The sequence below is a fragment of the Pagrus major genome, chromosome 16 (assembly GCF_040436345.1).
Source record: "Pagrus major chromosome 16, Pma_NU_1.0".
In the NCBI taxonomy this organism is placed as follows: domain Eukaryota; kingdom Metazoa; phylum Chordata; class Actinopteri; order Spariformes; family Sparidae; genus Pagrus; species Pagrus major.
This window is the reverse complement of record NC_133230.1, coordinates 10,327,089-10,346,406: the sequence shown is the minus strand read 5'-3', so window position 1 is coordinate 10,346,406 and position 19,318 is coordinate 10,327,089. Positions and strand designations below refer to the sequence as shown.

The following is a 19,318-nucleotide window of genomic DNA, read 5'->3' as shown; positions in this document are numbered from 1 at the left end:
AGTTGGAGACCCTTTTTGTGAAATCATTGTGCATTCTTTGTCTTAATCTTTGTTGCTTCCTCTAACTAGAGAAGTCTCAAAATATCTTATTCATCATAAAATTTCAGAAAAATATTACTGTTTTAAACTACTGATTAATGTATCAATAGTGAGTGTAGTTTTTCTGTGTTGAAGACTTGACAGATTCACTCAGCACGTGTTCACACTGCGTGTATCCACTCAGGACTCAGTGTGGTCATTTGGTTTTCCCCTTTATAAACCTGTTGCACTGAAATCTGCCTGGCAACTGATGACATGACAGCTGTGGCTCCTCCAAACCAGCTCTTATTCTTCGTCTAACAAGATGCCAGTGCTGCTGGTTGATGATACTGTATAAAAAGCCACTAAGAGATGCACTCATCTACTATTTATCTTGTGGCTAACATAGCTTTGGTAACATTTTATGAGTATTTTGACGTCATGTTGCCAAAAATATCCTTGGATTTTTACATTATTGAACTGATGGCCTTCTGTGACCTTCAAAGGGTAATTTGAGGGCAAGAAAACAAACAGATCCTCTTTAAAGATCAGGTTGATTGACCACCTTTTTAAATGAAGACCAATACCTTCATGGGCGAAACCTGTGTTGCTGAGTTCTGCATGGTTACAGATGACATCACAGCTAAGTTTGATATTCTACGTGAAATGTTATTCTTCATGTTGTATCACCAGCCTATAACCCTAACCCTCCTATTTGAAGCTATAAATGTATAATAAATCATACAAACAAATACAAAGGCTATATTTATATCACCCAGTTTCTTCATGTCACATACTGTGACACCAGTTATCAGTAATACTGACTAGCTTTAGACGTCTCACCGGACAGGTTTGGACAGATTTGGACAGATTTTTGCCATTTTACCATCTGGAGAAAAGGTTTGGCACATCCGGTATGATTATGGTCACGTTTTAGAAGACGCCCAGCAATAATTAAAACATTCTGTTACAATCAGGTGATGCATCTTCAACATGTCCTCTAAAGATCAATATAGAAAACAGCATTGAAAATGTGTCAAATGTCATGACTCAACCACACAAGTGAAAAAATATTATCCACACACATTATCCACAACATATTTTTTTACTTTGTTTAAAAAAGGTCTAATTCTTCTCATTTCAGCGACATACTTCACACTTATGAATGTTTTACCCGACACTTTATGTCAAAATGCAACATCATGTATCAGTTCAGGTAAATAACGACAGGACCCAGCAGTGAGATGAACAACAGCCTTTATTTGGATCTCTGTGTTGTAAGATCTTAACAGGGTGTCGACAAACCACAAATTACCACACTGAACCATGTAGAGTATCATTGTTACATAATACAACAAACAATAACCAAACCAACATCTGAGCAACTTCAACGATGACAATTTGATCCTGCAAAGTTCAGGTTCATATGTAGGGAAAAAAAATAGTTGTAAGTAGTATTGTAAAATTATTTTCGTTCCAAAATCAGACATAGACCTTACACACTCTGCTGTGAGACAAAAGAGATTCATTCATTTCACAAATGTGAACTATCTGAATATACTTTTGAGAAAATATATTGAAATAGTTGACAAAAAAGTTACATCACTTTGGAAAGACACAAATCATTGGACCATGTTCAGAGAGCTGATGTGCGTTGAGGGGTCAAAATCAGAACATTCCCTTCCTGTAGCGGTGGATCAGCTCTGATACGTCTTCCTTACACACCTTTATCCAGCCATCCTCCTGCATGTGGTACACTGAGACAAACACACAAATAAAACACAGACATGAACACACAAAAACATATATTCCCACTAATGTACACATGAAGAAAAAAATGACAATCTTCTAAAACACAATGTCTTTGCTCAATCTAGTTATTTTTAACTAATTAGTTATTAATAACTAATGCTGCCCAGCCAGACATGAAGCTAGTTGTGGTTTAACACAAAGCCCAGTTTAGTTTTTCTTTGTTTTGTTATGATTAGACTCTTTACTTTGTTTATTTTTTGTTAGTTTTGTGCACTTGTAACAGAGACATGTGTGGTTTCGGTTTGTCGGAGAGGCTGTATGTGTTGAGATTATTATGTTGATTGTTTTTTGGATTATTTCATTTTATTATCATTACTAATATTTATGTATTTATTTTGTTTAAACGTCTGTTAACTTCCATGTTCTAAGTGTGTCTAAAACTATAAAACTAATAAATAAATAATTACCACTAAACACAGAGTGCAGTTGAGAATGATGTAAATGTCGTTGGATTTGAAGGTTTTATGATTGTGATAGATGAACAGTGAGAGGATCACCAAAGTGATAACAATTCATCCTGAGGGGGACGTAAATATCTCAACCACATTTCATGGCAATCCATCTGAAACTTGTTGCGATATTTCAATAAAAACACAAATGTCAGCATCATGATGGTGCTTTCGGACAAGTCATTTAGGATTCATCTTATGGGAACATCTGCAAAAATGTCATGGCCCTATTCATCCAACAAGACTTCAGTGTGGACCGGACTAAACTGACTGATCAACCAATTACTGGTGTGACCAAAAAGAATATTTTAGAGAGAGATACAAGAAATAAAATATGCTAAATCAAAATCAAAATGTAGGAACATTCTCAGAGTTTACTCACTGTTCACCACTCCTCCAGAGTAAGCATCCCTGTGTGTAGCGTGAACGATGCCCCGACGGCCCAGCTCATACGCCTCCTCCACCGTCATGTCTTCCCGGTAACCGCTGTCCATCACACCGTAGGCGAAACTGCTACCACAGCCGGTGGAGAACATACGACCAGACAGACGCGTCCCATTATCGTCCACGTAGTACAGACCAGGGCCCTGGAGAACACAGTCATTATATGGTCAGCATTATTTTATTCACAGGGCACCGTTGTACTAATAATAACACACTGCTTCCAGATTAAGGTGTGACATTACTGCTGTCTTTTTGGGTAATGTTTCACATTTAATGAGCTGCTCCATCCTTTAGTGTACACTTTCATCTTCTAATTGTCTGACTCGTTAAAGAAGTAATACTTTAATGTGTACATTTTGAGATATAGGCCAGCTGGAACAACATGGTACCTGTTATATATCATATTGATATGTAGTCAATATCTAAATATGTTGTTGTTCTATGTGCTTGTTCTCGGTGTGATATATTGTTAATAGGGCAACTAATAATCTAATAATCTAATTATCGTTAAGTCTGTAAATTGTTAAAAATGAAAAATGCTCATCACAATTTCCCAGAGCCCGAAGTGACGTCTTCAAATTTCTCCGTTTGTCTTTTGACTCTGTTTTATTGTCATAAATGACAAAGAAAACAGCAAATCCTTATCTTATAAGAAGCTGGAACCAGCAAATGTTTGACATTTTGCTTGGAAAATTACTCAAACAATTAATTGATTATAGAACAACAAACATTTTTTACAGTCTTTACTGCTCTCCTGTTTTGATCTCTATTTGTTGATTGGTTGCTAAGTGCAGTCTAATATCCCAACTTGATATACATGTTGTACGTGTCTATATTTCAATACTTTTGACTATGATGAAGGCCATAAAACTATGAGTAAAGTGACTTCTCGTCCACCAACACACCCACAGCTCACCTCTTTGTCCCATCCACAGATCATGCTCCCCATAGAGAGGCCCATGCCTCTGTAACCCAGCATCATGTTGGACAGCAGCTTGGAGGCAGCAGCCACAGAGATCCTGTGGTTGTTCCTCAGCCTGTACAGCCTGGATGAATAATAAGAGAAGATACCAATCAATTCACTTGGAAATCAGTTAACAAATCAATCAGCCCTGCAGGTAATCCAGGTTGTCCTAACCTTGTAGCATGACAGCACTGAAAACAATACTGTTATAAGTTATAATAATTAGTTACATGTGCATGTACATGACCTCACATGAACCCAACATAGGAAGGCCCCAGTCAGCCCGTCTAGGACCTTCTTATTGTGAACTCACAGTCTAACCACTGAACCTCTTTGCGTCACTCAAATAAAACAAACTAATTCACAAAGCTTTCTCCAGTTTTTTTTTTTATCTGATTGATGATAAATCAATCAGATATGCATCCAACTTCCTAACACAACTGCCTGCAAGCAATAACTCACCAAAACCACAGATACAAAGATAAAAACAAAGCTGAATGATTAAAAAGAGTTTGACAGACAATGGGACCAGTATTCAAAACACTGCATGACGGACCTGCATTCTTTGGCCAGGAGTCTCTCCCAGTACTGGCAGTCTGCAGCGCTGCCCGACATGGTGCCCAGCAGGTAGGGGTTGATCTCTATGACCTTGTTGACGTCATTGGATGCTGCGAATGGAACGGAGACATTTGTTAACAAAGATTATCATCCAGAGCATCATTGGTACCCGTCTGTCGAGCATCAGTGATTTCAGTAAGGCGAGGCTTCTGTGCAGAACCCAAAGGATACGAAAAGACAACACCCACCCCAGCCACATCTGAAACCCTGCTGCCATCTGGCAAAAGATACAGAAGTATCTTCTGAACAGCTTCTTTCCTCAGGCTGTGAGACTCCTGAACTCATCCTCAACCCTTCATCATAAATAGTTTATTTTTCTGACTTGATTAATCAGTCTGTATAGTTATTGTGACAGCCCCAGAGCCTGGTCCTGTGGGCTGTAGATACTATGTGTTTTTATGTGTCTTCCAGGTCTCAACAAAGTTAACTGGGAACACCGAGCCAGTTTTCTTAGCTACTTAAGCCCTCCTGCCCAGACGCCAGTGTTCAGCTCGTCAGTCAGTCTGTCGTTCAGCCTCTCCATCCTGCACCATGCCCTGTTGTTTCTTTCCTCTATAGATATTAGTTACTTTGTGTATTGCACTGACAACATGCTGCAAACATTGACAACTGCATTCAGTCACCCGCACAAAACTGTCTCAGACAGCCACACCTCACTGTTAATATAACCATTCATTGAATACATTTTTAATAAAAAAAAGGTTTAATATTGTTATTGTATTGTTCTGCACACATCTCTCTCTTTTGTTACAGCCTGTGAGCCGGTCATAACATGATTTTGTGTGCGTATCTTATTATACAGTAATTACAACAGATATTTCAGTATGCAATCTTGTCTTGCATAATGACAAATTAATCTCGAGGGTTTTGAGTGTCAACACTATGAAGCAGCACACAGTAGCTGCACCTTTGTCACATGGTCTCTAAATGTGACATTTCAAAGCTGCACACCTGTTTGAGACCTTTGTTCCTTGAGTGATCAGAGGGTCTTTTTAATTGGCGCCAGAAAATATTGCTAACTGGGTCATGTCACTCTCTATCTCCTGTCTTTCATTCACAGAAGCTAATACCTGCCAGGCTTTTCTAACCTTTTTCAGATCTGGTAGAGAGAAAACACATTTGCACACTTTCCCACATGTGTGTATTTACCTAGGTAACGTCCAGCTGATGCTCTGGAGTCCACAGCCACGATGACTCCATGTCTGAACTTGAAGGCCAGGGTGGTCGTGCCGTGGTTCAGCTCTATACACACACCTCCGTCACGGTTGCAGGACTTGATAAACCCTGACGGCTAAAATGAAATCAGAGAAGGCATCTGAGTGATGTGTAATAGCGCTCTTTGTGTGTGTTTGCAAGAGAACATGAAACTCAAATATCCATCATAACCTAATTCTCTCTGACAGTAACTTCTGATAGTTAAGATTAATGCATATTGTATGTCAGGAAGCAAACACGCACCAAACACTGAAAACCACAGACGCGTAAAATAACTTGACCCACACCGCGTCTGACGCGTCATGCTTGTGGCAGGTTTACCGGATAAGACCGAGTATATTCATTTCTTACCAAAACTCACGATACTCACGTCTACACCCAGAGGTACTGCAAACTCTTGGGTTTTGGCCCCGAAATTGTAGTGGTTGGTCCGGTCGACGAGGTGCGTCTTCCCCACAGGAAGAATCTGCCTGCGGAGCTCAGAATAATCTTTAAAACCGCTCACGTCGAAAAGAGCCATTCTGTATTAAAGTGGATGAACTATCTTGTGTTTATATTCAGCTGTTCAGGTGTTAGGTTTTCCAAAATGACGAAGCTGAATGGCAAAGCGTCGCAGATAGCTAATTTCCTTGTGCGTGACAGAGAATACGAAAGTGAAAGAGTTTCAAAGTTTTATATTTGGCCAAAATTACGATTCAGAAATGTTCAGCCACACAAAAACGATGCGCAACTAATAATCTGGCCTTTCCTGACTGTTTTTTGTAAACAAAAAGTTAACTTATCAACATTAGAGAAACAAGACTACAAAAAACCTCCATGATATTCATCTTAAATTAAAAAAAGTGGCTAAAGCGGGATAAACCAATAGGAGAGCGCTGTATTTTTCCTCATCATCCGTCTCTAGGCAGAAATGAACCACACAGGTTTGTGGAAGCCCGCAGAATTAAATTAGGCTGCAGTACTGATGCCTGTTAGCATATTTCAAGAGTGTGAAAACACATTTTATAATGCAGTTTTATAATATTATGTATAAACCAACATCACTTGAAGCAGCCTGTAAGCCGTTGTTTTCTTTAATCTGTTACCATAAGTAGCAGCCTAAATAATTACAAAACTTGCAAATAAATCAGGCAGGAGTCAGACAAAACATTTAATCAATGATTATTTTTTATTATTCCATTATTGTAAAAACATGTTGCAATCTTCTCATTGTGGCGTGATAACAGTCTTCCTGTTAACTGTAGAGCGGCAGTAATGTAGTTTCTGAACTATTCCACAGTACAGTGAAGCAGAGCAGCAGCGTACAAACCATGAGGACAATGAAAATTAAAAGTCTGAGATGTTTCACTACGTTCCTTTAAAATCTAGTTAATAACAATGTAATGAAATTTAATCCTTTTCCTTTTACTGGTAAGTGTTTTGGTGTTTATGTGGTGTGATTGTGCACCGCGGCTCAGGCTGTATCCATCTGCTGCACGCTCTCCTGTACCACCTCCACCTTTAAGGGGACTACTTTCTCTGTCATAACAGGTGTTGTGCCTGGACGATATCTGTATTTAATTTTCCTAGAAGAGAAGAAGAGATATAGAGAGATTGTTACATTTTAATAGAGATTCACTGTGTTTTTGTATTGGTGACACTTCCTGACACACATTAAACATTGTTAGTTTAAAGAATAAATCATATTTGGTTGTTTATTCTAATCTTTATTATCCTCCATAAAACCCAGAGAGTAGATGTTGAATAAACTCATACCCCCACTGGCCTACCTGTTGTCTTTGAACTCTGACTCCTGGTAGGGTCTGATGTAGTCCACTCCTTCTCTGGTGATGACACACATATCGATGTTGTTGCCTGAGCCGAGGTCACTCATGATGCCCGCATGGATTGCAACTCGCACCAGCTCCTTCGCCTCCTCCAGCTGAGAGAGTTTGGAGAAATCAGGGTAATGATGGTGAGAAGGGTAAACAGATACATACAGAACATGAAGGAGAAGACAGAGGCAGGTTTTAAAATCCATCTGCAGCAATTCCCAAACACCCAGAGGCTTCTTTGGCCTACACTGCACTATACTGCTTATTCAATAGAAGATGCCCAAAAGGAAGTGAAATAATTTTGTGAGCATGCCTAAATGATCGACCGACAATCATCGTCACAGTATTTAACAGTTGTACACGTAGCGTACCTCCAGGTCCAGTTTGAACCCATCCTCAAGAATCCCAAGAGCAGCCAGATCTCCAGATCCTGCACGGACACAAAGTAAAGTCGAATGAAACGGACTGGATGTAGTATAATATAATATATATATAATATATAATGTTATTTATCAAGATCAAGAGTGAAGTAAATAACCTGAGCAGTAACAGTCGACTCAACCAAAAGGACAAAAAAGAGCAGCAAAGAAGCTTCACTGACAAAAAAACAAAACAAAAAACTGGCACAGTAACAGCGCCGCCAACGCACTGTGTTACGTCACATACCCATTGCAAGGTAAGGCACCTCATTTACACTCCCGTATGGCCCCACTGTGTACAGGTGGTTCCCAGTGCAGTCTACTCCTCCCAGTATAAGACTGGCACCAATTTGGCCGTGGTACCTGAGGAGCACAGAGATCAGAACACAGGATGTCTGACGATCACCACAGTTTTTTTATTGAGCCAAAATATGCATTACAATATCATATTCAAGCACATTTATTGATATAAAGCAAATTAGAGAAACATACAGAATAAATAAACAAAGAAGATAACAAAGATAATATGAATGCATATTTTGTATGTGTATACAATAGTATACAGTATGTAAGATAAAACAGCTCAAATAACTACAGCTCAGGAACTTCTGTGTGTCAGTTATGATATGAGGGATTGGCAAATCATATTGTAATACGGGAGTCCGCTGCTTAAAACATATCTCATCCTTCCAAGTGTAATGTATTATGAGATCACTTAGACACATTTTGAAGGTAGGAGCTGTAGTTTCTTTTCCTGACAGAAGTTGTAGCTTTTTTGCTGTGATGAGGCAGTAAGACAGGAATTGTTGTAGATACAGGTTCATGTCCGTGTGTTACACAAACCTGTACAGCATATCTTGCAGTATGTTGACGGCCATGATGACACGAGGGTTCCTCCCGCTGTTCAGAGAGAAGATGGCGAGGTTGGATGAAAGAAGCTCTGTGGTCTTCTCTGTATCTGCTGCTGTTCCTGCTCCACAACAACTAGGGAGGGAAAGAGAGGAATAAAAAGACAGAAAAGAGGATGGAAAAGATGTAAAAGGGAATTGGGAAGTCATTGGTCATCATAGACTCATAAGGTGGACTTCGCCGCTTGTGGTTATAGTAGCATGAATGAGACTTACTATATATTCGGAGCAATGTAATGGATCTTTGCACACATCTTGTCGGCCACCACTTCACTGGAGGTGGCTCTCGTGTCTGCGCCCAGCACCACCCCATCCTGCACCAACACAGACGAATTGGGATATTAGTAACCACATTTATTACAAAAGTTCTATTTATGTGCCTGACATGCATCACAACAACAGCTCCATAGAGCTCCTTTTAACTACCCTTGGGCAATGCATTGAGGTCTCAGTTGGTCCAGTGGAGCTACCCAGTAACCAGCAGTTTATTAGTTTTTTAGGATCCTCAGTAGCCTACACTATAAGAGAGCTAGCCCTCCAGGGGTTCGACACACATTTTAACATGGATAACAAGGATTGTGGCAATGCAAGTGCAAATAGGGACTTATAAAGACTGCATTTCTTAGCCTTTTGTCTCAGCCTGTTTAACAGCAACATTTTTAAAACAAGGAACTACCAAATACACAGTATGTGTGTTTGTACTTGTTGTCATCATGTTCATGTTGGGTTATTGTCTTCTGGACTTTACAAAACAACTGGAGTGCTGTTTACAGGAGGGAGACGCCTTCTGTGCTCACAACTACAGAACCATATAAGATAAGTTACTTTGGTGTAGGTTTATTAATGTTTTTATCAGTGCAGTTTAAACAGCTTCATACTCGCCTTGAACACCACTCCTGCTATCGTGGTGCCAGTTTTCAGAGGTTTAGGCGCTTGTCCTCTTTCAAAAAGACCCTCTAATGCAGCATTCCTAGAGAGGGGGAGTGAGGAGAGGGAACAGGGGGAGGGTCAAGTGATGAATTTATATTTATAGTTGAAATAACCGTGAACACATCATCATTATATCGTTTAATTGATTAAACCGATAAACAAGCAGGAAAAAGTTACTTTCACTTTTGATAGCGATAAAAGCTCAGCGTCACTAACAGTTTTATATCATTTTCATGTCATAGCTGAAACAGTCTGCTGCTGAGAAAACTTAAAAGGAAGCTCATACCTCGCTGCGTTGTCGAAATTAAACCCTGCTGCAGGAGTTTCGAGGACATTTGATAGCGCCATACTGGATGTGACTGCGTCCTCTCTGTGCGTCTCCGTGCGCCTGAGGTCGCTGTTTGGAGCGTCACCTCTCCTTCGTCTCTTTCGATTTTGGAGTGAAAATGGAGAAACACTACACGGGCTCTCAAGTCAAAGGAGTCAGCACAGGGGTGAGTAAATCCGGCAGATCACTCGTATCTTTATCTACTGATGCAGCACCTTTACGCGCCTTTACGCGTAAAATGAGCGATAACCGATTTTGCGGAGAAGCAGGTGATGCTATACCTGAATATTCACGTAACACACAATGAAATAACATCGACTCGACATTCCACGTGTTTTATTATCAGTGATTAGTTAATGTTGGCCCTGACTAAGTTTATTCGTCACATTTCTACATAAAACAGCTCTGGCTACACTTTCATTTTCAAGTTATATCCTCTGAAAAACCATGCCTTCATAGAACTCTATATCCCAGAATTCATAGCAGTGCTCAGTCGGCATGAATGAACAGGAAGGCATGAGGAAAAAGTAAACCTGTGATGCAGAATAACACTAACACACTCTTCTGCCTCCCCTCTCCTCCCTCAGACCACCATCCTGGCTGCCATTTTTGATGGAGGGGTCGTGATTGGGTCAGATTCCAGGGCTTCCATCGGAGGGTGAGGATACTCTGCTCAGACGACACTGAAGTTCCCTGTATTGTTGTGCACGTTCATGACAAAGATAAAATCCACAAATTCAAGTTGAAACACAGAAACAAAACTCTGCTGGATGATTTTTCACTACAGAAGCATTGAAAGATGTATTAAACTCAGTAAATATGTTACAAGTGTATCAGTTATGTCAGCCAACAGCCTGCAAGTTTACAAATGAAAAAATCAGAGTTTTGGTATTTTTCATGTCATGCGCATCATTTACTAATAATAAAGTGTTTTAGGGAACATGGCAACTTCTCAGCTCCAGTTACCATTTACATTATGCAGCAATTCAGTAAAAACTACATTTTACATAAACTTTAAAACTGCCTCAGTTTTTATGTATTTTTAATGTATTGCTCTATTAAGCTTACTTGTGGAAAGTAACTGTACTGTACTTAAGTACAAATTTGATGTACTTGCACTTGAGTATTTCCGTATAATGCTACTTTTATGCTTCCGCTAAACAATTCAGAGGAACATGTAATACCTTATAAAATGCATTGTTATAGATTAAATAACCCAACAGTATATAAAGCAATTGAAATAAGATCCAGCTCGACCTGCAACAGTAAAAGGCTCCTTACATTAATAATAATAATCTAATCCTAATAAAACACTCACAATGGCTGTTTTCCTGCATTCACTACTTTTACATTTGAAACGCTTTACTTTTTCTTATGTAGCATTTAATGCAGGACCCCTACTTATAATAACTTTTAAAGTTTGGTTTTGCTACTTTTAAAGGTCCTATTTGTAAAAAAAAAATAATAATAATTTGGATTCTCATTCCCAACTCGTCAAATACTGACTCTTCAGGATGGCAGCCGACCCCACCTACCCAATCCCAAAGCGTCGGTATTTGATGAGTTGGGAATTCTTACAAATAGGACCTTTAGTTAAAATGAATACTTCACTGATTCGGCTATTATTCAGTGCTGCAAACAAGTTAGTTAAAAACTCACACAGCACAAGCTGAAATTCCCTGAAATATTGAGTTGTGTATTAACTGGCTGAATGTTGAATGCTGCATAACTGCATGATACATTTAGGAGCATGTGTGGGACCTGATTCCTGTATTATGATGAGCTCATTAGTTTAATGATAACACAAAGAACCAAATGTGTGTGTGGTCTGAGAGTTTGTTCATCCTTTCTTTGTCTCTCTTCAGAGAATATGTATCGTCTAAGACCATCAACAAGGTGATTCAGGTTCACGACCAGATCTTCTGCTGCATGGCAGGCTCGCTCGCAGATGCTCAGGCCGTCACCAAGGCTGCAAAGTTCCACCTGTCGTTCCACAGGTGACACACACACACACACACACACACACACACACACACACACTTAAACATATTGACACATACGTATTACACAAGTATGTAGAAAGAGCATGTTTTCACATCACATTTCACTTTGAAATAGTATTTTATTAAACCCACTTTTATTTAATTTCCTCCAAATTTCCGCCTGGCTTTTACTCCTTCATGAATCCTTACAAGTTATGTAATGCAAACTAATCCTGAAAGTGGTACAACTGTCTCACACATACAGTAAACACAACATTGATTCTTCACCTATAGCAAATAATCCAAAATCCAATCCATCCATATAATCTATATCCAACAGCACAGACTTTAAATTTTGACTCTCTCTGATCTTTTCTGATCCCCCCCCCAATCCATAGTATCCAGATGGAGACGCCTCCTCTGGTGATATCAGCAGCATCTGTGCTGAAAGATCTGTGTTACAAAAACAAAGACGAACTACAGGCCGGCTTCATCACAGCAGGCTGGGACAGGAAGAAAGGGCCACAGGTAGGAAATGGTTGTAAAAACAGTTAAACATCAGAGAAGTAGCGATGATGATAGTAAGTCCAGTTGACTGCATTACTGATATTCTCCGTCTTTTTACAGGTGTACGTCGTGTCTCTAGGTGGGATGTTAGTCAGTCAGCCTGTTACCATCGGCGGCTCAGGCAGCACTTACATCTACGGTTACGTTGATGCCAAATACAAACCCAACATGAGCAGAGAGGAATGCCTACAGTTTGCCACTAATGGTACTATTCGATCATTTTACATCTGTACCCATACTTCAATAAGTTTGTATTTATTTTGTTAGGAAGTTGGCTTTTAATTCCAGGAAGATCTATGATTATGAATGAAGGGTGTAATCGAGATAAGTATTCATGCTCTGCAAATCTTTGTTGGGTTAGTAATCATTACAAAATGTAAAATAAGAGTTTGACAAGGATTTCAAGAACTTTTAAGAGTTTTGTTTAGTCATGGAAGAAATGTAAGTGGCCTAAATATAGAAATGTGACCTGAAATGAGACGTTAGATTAATATTTATAGGAAAAAGTTCAGACTGAGAGGACGTTTATGTTCTTACACATCAAAATCCAAGGATCTGCAATTAAGCAAAAGATTTACATGAAAATCATTTTTCAGTCACAATTCAATGCTTGTTGGTGGTAATAGTTGCAGTTTGAAGCTGTATAAATATGAAAAACTGTGCTTGTTCAACTTGACCTATATTCCTCTTGCTTGTTCTTCCTGTTTGTCTTTGCTCCTCCTCTGCCCTCCCTTTGCTTCATCCCTCTGTCTGTGCTCACAGCTCTTGCTCTGGCCATGGGCAGAGACAACGTCAGCGGGGGCTTGGCTCACCTGGTGGTGATCACGGAAACGGGGGTGGAGCATGTGGTGGTGCCTGGTAACAAGCTGCCAAAGTTCCATGATGAGTGACAGCATTTGAACAACCGATGACTTTTTTTTTTTTTTAATCCCAGAGCCACAGTTTTATCACTCAGACTTGATGTCAGACACATGAAAAATGAGTTAACTGTATTTCAATGAGAAAATGAATGTTGAAACAGAGGTGTAAAAACAGATGCAGGCTCGTTTTTACAAAATCATAATCATTCCACTGTCGTAAACACAGTAATTTACATCACAAGAGGGTTTCCTTGCCTTTTTTGCATCCAAACAGCATGTTTTGTGTAGTTTTCTTGTGAGGAAATATGTGAAATTGAAATAAATATTTTCCAAAATTTAAATGTTCTTTCATTATTTGAGTTCTGTGCTTAAAAATGTGTGATGTGTTCTGTGAATTACTGTTGTTGCTGTTGGTCCATATCATTTTAAGGCTCTTATCATTTATAGTGCATAAACAGAGTATTACAATAGATATATTATATATACAATATATATACAGTATTACAATATATATACACGTATATATGTCTATAATTAACTTGTACTTTTGATACTTAAACACATTTATGACTGGGATCATTGTAAACACAAACAGTTTCTGAAGAGGGATCAGTAATGTACTCACTAATGATCTGGTGCTTTGTGTTTTATGGTGTCTTTAACTTTATGTATTGCTGTAGTGTGTGGCAGGTTATACTACGTACTTGTCCCTTTACAAATAAACATTAAAAAAATAATATCAGATACTTTAAGACTTTTTAACAAAGTAATTTTGTATAGGTGATTTTTCATGTTAAACAAATTAATATCTTTGACAAATTATATTTAGATTTACTCATGTATGACTTTTGGGAACATTATTGTTGTATCAGCAAAAGGTTAAATGCACAATTAAAGGAGCACTTTGTAGCTTTGGGGAATAAATGTTAATCAGAAGAGAAAGATCTTCATTGGCTGATTTTTTTAATGCCTAAACAAACTAAATAAACAAACTGTTTGTTTTCATGACTGAATAAACTGAAATTAAAGGACAACACAATTTCATACTGTTTTATGTTGTTTGTATGTGGCGGACCCTGCCACCTTTCTATCTTCAATTAGTGTTCTGGGGCTTATTTTCCGCTGAGAGCAGCTTGTTTTCAGTTATGGGGGGAAAAAATATTTCTGAGTTGTATTATTAACCTCATTAATATTGTAAAGATTAAAATTCTGAGTTTGAATTTCGTCTCCAAAACTACACAGTGCCCCTTTAACTGAGATGAGACGTGTGTGTATTACAGTGAACCCAGACTGCTCGAAATACAAGCTGAGTGGTTCACGGCTCGTTGCAGAGGAGGAACCGTTTAACTTTCAATTTCGATTTAATTCAGGAAAACATGGAGGCTGTCTGATGTGTGACTGCAGAATTGATTTGGTAAAACGTCGAAAACGGTGTTAGAGCTGTAACAAAGGTTTCCGACGACAAGAGAAGCTCCACTGAACGTTTGTGTTTCCGTGTGTTGTCACGTTTACTTCCCTGACAGACAGACACGGTCGCGGCTGGTACCGGAGGCTCTGCAGCATGTTGGAAGAAACGGGGCCTGAGTGGTTGTCTGAGGAGGTGAAAACAGGAGTGAGTATGAGCTTTTTTAATGTTTCTGAGAGACTTCAGGGGGCTGTTGATGATGTGAAACCTTGTGGCTGGGACACAATTATTATAAATATGTATGGGCTTTACTTCTGTTTGTAGACGACCATCATTGCTATCGAGTATAATGGAGGGGTCGTGCTGGGGTCTGACTCCCGTGTATCTGCAGGGTAAGTTAGTGTGTGTGTGTGTGTGTGTGTGTGTGTGTGTGTGTCCACTACTGTCTGTCTTTATTAAAGGGGCATTATGTAGTTTTGGAGAAGAAATTCAAACTCAGAATGTTTCATATTTACAATCTTAATAAGGCAATAATACAAACTCAGGACTATTTGTTCTTTCCATGACGAAATAAACAAGCTGTTCTCACAGGTGAATAAGGTCCAGAACACTGTTTGAAGCTAGAAAGGTGGCAGGGTCCGCCACATATAAACAAAGTAAAACACTATGGAGTTGTGTTGTCCTTTAAGGTCAGTTTGTTTATTCAGTCCTGGAAATGAAGAGTGTGCTTATTTAGTTTGTTTAGGCATTAAACATCAGTCACTGAGGATCTTTATCTTCTGATTAAAATGTCCTAAATCTTCCTATTCTCCCTCTTCATCAACTCCTCCACACACTCTCCCTCTTCGTCTCCCCATCCAGGGCCTCAGTGGTGAACAGGGTGATGAACAAGCTGTTGCCCCTCCATGACAAGATCTACTGCGCTCTGTCAGGCTCTGCAGCAGACGCCCAGACCATCGCTGAGATAGTCAACTACCAGCTTGATGTTCACAGGTAAATACACTGTAAAAACAGACCAACACACCTGATAAATATCACTTAATGGCAATGTACAGTCAAACTCCGATTGGTGCGCTCCTGACACCAGCTACATAAAAACAGCTGATCAATTGAGCAAGGACTTACATAGACAGAGGGATGAAGCATTACCTAAACCACAATGCACACAGCTTTAGTCTTGCTATGCTTTTATGGGAGAATCTGGTCTGTTTGTTTATTGGCTTTTTTTTAATTCACTCTGAAGAAGCAGAACAAATATTTACAAAAAACCCTCCGACCAATGAGTACTCAGTAGATACAGTATAACTACAACTACTCATGGGTCGGACCACACCCATCTCCGAGCTTGGCCTTCGTTTCTGTCTCAACTACACACCTGTTAAGTTTGTTGTTTTTTGTTTTTTTTTAAATCCCTTCTAATCCCACAATGGGAAAATTCTCTTTTTCACTCACATTACACACACATGCAGGCTGTGTCCAAATTCAGGGGCTGCATCCTTCAAGGACGCGGCCTTTGCGGCCCACGAAGGCCGGGTCCTTCGGAGAGACCTTGAAGGCCGCGTCCACCGTTGTTAAATGGGACGGTCCAGCCTTCGGAGTATTTCCTGGTTGCGTCACCAGGTGTTCATGCATTAAAGTCTGTTTTGGTGCAAATCTATCAAGCGTGTACATTCATTTATTGTGTACAATGTGTCAAATCTAAATTGAATTATCAACATTACAAAATAAACATGAACCCATTGGTGAATAACAACTATATTTACCATAGCAGTACCAGCGTCACGTATTTTAACTGAAAGTTAAACTTTGGAGGTTTTATAGTCTCTTGAAGTTTAACATATCTGGCGTTGGATGTTCAAATGAGTAAAAACCGAGTATAAACCCATTACTTAAATTTGAATGTCATGTCTGCGCCACTTGATGTCGCCATTTTCTCTTGCTTCCGCTTCTGTTTCGGGACTGAGCAGCGGTGCGCAAAGGATCTTGGGATATGGGAGGCCGCGAAGGATAGTAGCGGTGTGTCCTCCAAAAAGAGGGAAGTGCAGGCTGCATTTGAAGGAGCCTTCGAATTTGGACAGCCTTCTCGCGGCGTTGTGATGTAATTGGCCTTCAAATGCGCCCTTCGAGGGCTGCAGCCCCTGAATTTGGACACAGCCGCAGTGTATAGAGGACATGAATGAAGGGGCTGCCACATGCACGGTGCCCAACGAGCAGTGTTAGGGGTCGGTGCCTTGCTCAAGGGCACCTCGGCAATGCCCAGGATGTGAACTAGCATTCTCCATTACTAGTCCACATCACACTTTTTCTGGTCCAAGTAGGACTTGAACCAGCCACGTTTGAGTCCCCAAGCCAAGTCCCTATGGACTGAGCTATTGCTGCCCATTTCATGACTGCATCTTGCACTGTTATGATGCTATCATGCTGACAAAAATGACATTTTGCCATGATGACACACACACACACTCACAGGGTGAAAACATTACCAGCTGATGCTGTCGTGGGTGGTAATAAAAATACATATATGAAATAGTAAATTAAAAGACAGAGGTGTCCAGCCCAGTCATCATCCTCTTCTCCCTCTCTATCCTAGAATCAGAGTTAAGTCTCATTCCATTTTAAGGCAGTTACATGTTTGTCTTGTGACACACAGAAATGAATTACTTTATGTTTCATTACATTGACAGTCCTCTACGTAATATGTAATGTCTTTTTATGTCAGTATTGAGATAGGTGAGGACCCACAGGTTCGTTCAGCTGCCACTCTGGTGAAGAACATCTCCTACAAGTACAAGGAGGAGCTGTCAGCGCATCTCATCGTGGCCGGCTGGGACAGAAGAGACGGAGGACAGGTCAGTGAGCACATGTAGTTGGCTGCAGTCTGGAGGCAAGACAGTTAAGCTTTAAACTAGAGATCATGTTGTGATGGGATCATACCAGACATGAGCTCCTCCCCATGAGAACTCAGTAGTCTTTAGTACATTTTTACATGAGAACTCAGTACACTCAGGTTGGACCACACCCACCTTCGACCTCTGCATTTTACACACTTGTGATGTTATCACGATGACAAAATCTGTCTACAGACAGTCAGACACATAAAAACACCAGGAAAACTACTCAAAACTGCTTCTGTGGTAGGTCCTGCTACAACATGTGTTTTCAGGACCCTATTTTGCCATGATGACACAAACACACACACTTCCAAGGTGAAAACAGAGGGAGAAATAATGTTAATAATGTCAAAATGAATGTTTCTCCAACTTCTGCCGAGTTGACCTTTAGGTTTTGTTAAAAGGAAGAATGGCTGTGTTGTTTTCTTATTGCTGCTAGATACTTTTAATAAAAGATCTAATCTAGCAACACACTTGATGTTACAGGTGTCCATACACGTAGAATGACATTGCAATCTGTCTTGTTCCCCTCTGTTCCTGTGCCCTTTGACCTCTCCCAGGTGTTTGCAACCCTGAATGGTCTCCTGACAAGACAACCTTTTGCAGTCGGTGGATCTGGCAGCTCATATGTTTATGGGTTTGTTGATGCTGAGTATCGCAGGGGAATGAACAAGAAGGATTGCCAGCAGTTTGTCGTCAACAGTAAGTTATTTTCTACAGAGAGCATTTTTCATCAGTGTTTTGAACGCACAAGAATCCAGATGTTTTATGCCCCTTGTACAGACTGACTGTTATAACTATGTTATGTTATATGAAATCAAAAAGTTATAATATGATTTCATTTAGTCTCCTCACCCCTTCTCTTATTGTCTTTCTCTCTCTTGTAGCTCTCTCTTTGGCAATGAACCGTGATGGCTCCAGCGGTGGCGTGGCCTATATTGTCACCATCGATGAACACAGCACAGAGGAGAAAGTCATTCTAGGAAATGACTTACCCACCTTCTTTGATCAGTGATCAATATATTGTTTTTCATCTCTAGTCTGCCAAGATCCTGTAGTGCAGCATGCAATTAGGTATTTGTTTTGCTCACAACAGCCATTACACAGAAACACTTGACTCTATTATCAACTAATTCAGCTTGTTAAAATGACCTGATCAAGTTTGTGGCTCATCATTAAGAGACTTGAATTATGACAAAGAAAATGATCTCGTCAGAGGGATGATGGTAAATATTTTGTTACCTCTGTCCTTTGACAAAGCTCATGCAGTTTCTTTGAGAACATGGAAACTGTCACTGTGTGTATCAGAAGGACTGTTTATTTTGGCACTGGGTCATCCAAGGCCATTTCCTGTGAAACCTGCACTCATTATTCAGACAACAATGTTTTAACGGTCCTGAGTGGCAGACTAAATAAAAATAAACGTGTTTTGACAAATCCTGCAGAAATACAGACATTCTTTCTCCAAATAGCTCCACAGAAACACTCCCACACTTTCTCTCAAAAAGTAAAACTGAAATTTGTTGCACCACTTTTGTGGATTATGTCACCCTTTATGATGCCTGGTTGATGGTCTGGACATAATTAAAATCCTGCTCATGTTTTTGTATACTAACTATCATAGTGCATACACACATGCTTTAATGTCAAATATATGAACATTAAAACTAATAAAATCTGCGTTAAAGCTTTAC

At 39.7% G+C, this 19,318-nt stretch overlaps 4 protein-coding genes across 4 annotated transcripts; 2 read left to right on the top strand and 2 right to left on the bottom strand.

The window, feature by feature from the left end:
* Positions 1-1,258: 1,258 nt before the first annotated feature.
* psmb8a (proteasome 20S subunit beta 8A) lies at positions 1,259-6,362 on the bottom strand. The gene is made up of 6 exons (XM_073483060.1): positions 5,891-6,362; positions 5,455-5,596; positions 4,244-4,355; positions 3,640-3,769; positions 2,662-2,866; positions 1,259-1,775 (listed from the first exon to the last, which is right to left on the bottom strand). Exons 1-6 carry the CDS (start codon positions 6,038-6,040, stop codon positions 1,687-1,689), a joined length of 828 nt encoding a protein of 275 aa, XP_073339161.1. The 5' UTR covers positions 6,041-6,362; the 3' UTR covers positions 1,259-1,686.
* A 302-nt stretch (positions 6,363-6,664) lies between these two features.
* Positions 6,665-9,958, bottom strand: psmb13a (proteasome 20S subunit beta 13a). The gene is made up of 8 exons (XM_073483061.1): positions 9,878-9,958; positions 9,544-9,631; positions 8,878-8,975; positions 8,597-8,737; positions 8,001-8,116; positions 7,706-7,764; positions 7,290-7,441; positions 6,665-7,085 (listed from the first exon to the last, which is right to left on the bottom strand). The coding sequence occupies exons 1-8, from the start codon at positions 9,937-9,939 to the stop codon at positions 6,974-6,976; spliced, it is 828 nt and encodes a 275-aa protein (XP_073339162.1). The 5' UTR covers positions 9,940-9,958; the 3' UTR covers positions 6,665-6,973.
* Positions 9,959-10,004: 46 nt separating this feature from the next.
* psmb12 (proteasome 20S subunit beta 12) lies at positions 10,005-13,669 on the top strand. Its single transcript, XM_073483062.1, has 6 exons — positions 10,005-10,085; positions 10,507-10,577; positions 11,785-11,916; positions 12,300-12,429; positions 12,529-12,673; positions 13,231-13,669. The coding sequence occupies exons 1-6, from the start codon at positions 10,038-10,040 to the stop codon at positions 13,356-13,358; spliced, it is 654 nt and encodes a 217-aa protein (XP_073339163.1). The 5' UTR covers positions 10,005-10,037; the 3' UTR covers positions 13,359-13,669.
* A 1,010-nt stretch (positions 13,670-14,679) lies between these two features.
* psmb9a (proteasome 20S subunit beta 9a) lies at positions 14,680-19,317 on the top strand. The gene is made up of 6 exons (XM_073483063.1): positions 14,680-14,940; positions 15,058-15,125; positions 15,595-15,726; positions 17,453-17,582; positions 18,185-18,326; positions 18,512-19,317. Exons 1-6 carry the CDS (start codon positions 14,890-14,892, stop codon positions 18,637-18,639), a joined length of 651 nt encoding a protein of 216 aa, XP_073339164.1. The 5' UTR covers positions 14,680-14,889; the 3' UTR covers positions 18,640-19,317.
* Position 19,318: the final 1 nt, after the last annotated feature.

Coding starts and splice junctions, on each gene's coding strand:
- psmb13a (XM_073483061.1), bottom strand. CDS start 9,939: ATGGCGCTATCAAATGTCCTCGAAACTCCTGCAGCAGGGTTTAATTTC. Junction 9,632..9,877: donor AATTTCGACAACGCAGCGAG/GTATGAGCTTCC, acceptor CCCCCTCTCTAG/GAATGCTGCATTAGAGGGTC. Junction 7,442..7,705: donor GGTTCAAACTGGACCTGGAG/GTACGCTACGTG, acceptor AAACTCTCTCAG/CTGGAGGAGGCGAAGGAGCT.
- psmb8a (XM_073483060.1), bottom strand. CDS start 6,040: ATGGCTCTTTTCGACGTGAGCGGTTTTAAAGATTATTCTGAGCTCCGC. Junction 4,356..5,454: donor ATCAGCTGGACGTTACCTAG/GTAAATACACAC, acceptor TTCCATTCGCAG/CATCCAATGACGTCAACAAG. Junction 2,867..3,639: donor TCTGTGGATGGGACAAAGAG/GTGAGCTGTGGG, acceptor TGTGTTCTCCAG/GGCCCTGGTCTGTACTACGT.
- psmb9a (XM_073483063.1), top strand. CDS start 14,890: ATGTTGGAAGAAACGGGGCCTGAGTGGTTGTCTGAGGAGGTGAAAACA. Junction 14,941..15,057: donor CTGAGGAGGTGAAAACAGGA/GTGAGTATGAGC, acceptor TTCTGTTTGTAG/ACGACCATCATTGCTATCGA. Junction 18,327..18,511: donor CCAGCAGTTTGTCGTCAACA/GTAAGTTATTTT, acceptor TCTCTCTTGTAG/CTCTCTCTTTGGCAATGAAC.
- psmb12 (XM_073483062.1), top strand. CDS start 10,038: ATGGAGAAACACTACACGGGCTCTCAAGTCAAAGGAGTCAGCACAGGG. Junction 10,086..10,506: donor TCAAAGGAGTCAGCACAGGG/GTGAGTAAATCC, acceptor CTCCTCCCTCAG/ACCACCATCCTGGCTGCCAT. Junction 11,917..12,299: donor TTCCACCTGTCGTTCCACAG/GTGACACACACA, acceptor CCCAATCCATAG/TATCCAGATGGAGACGCCTC.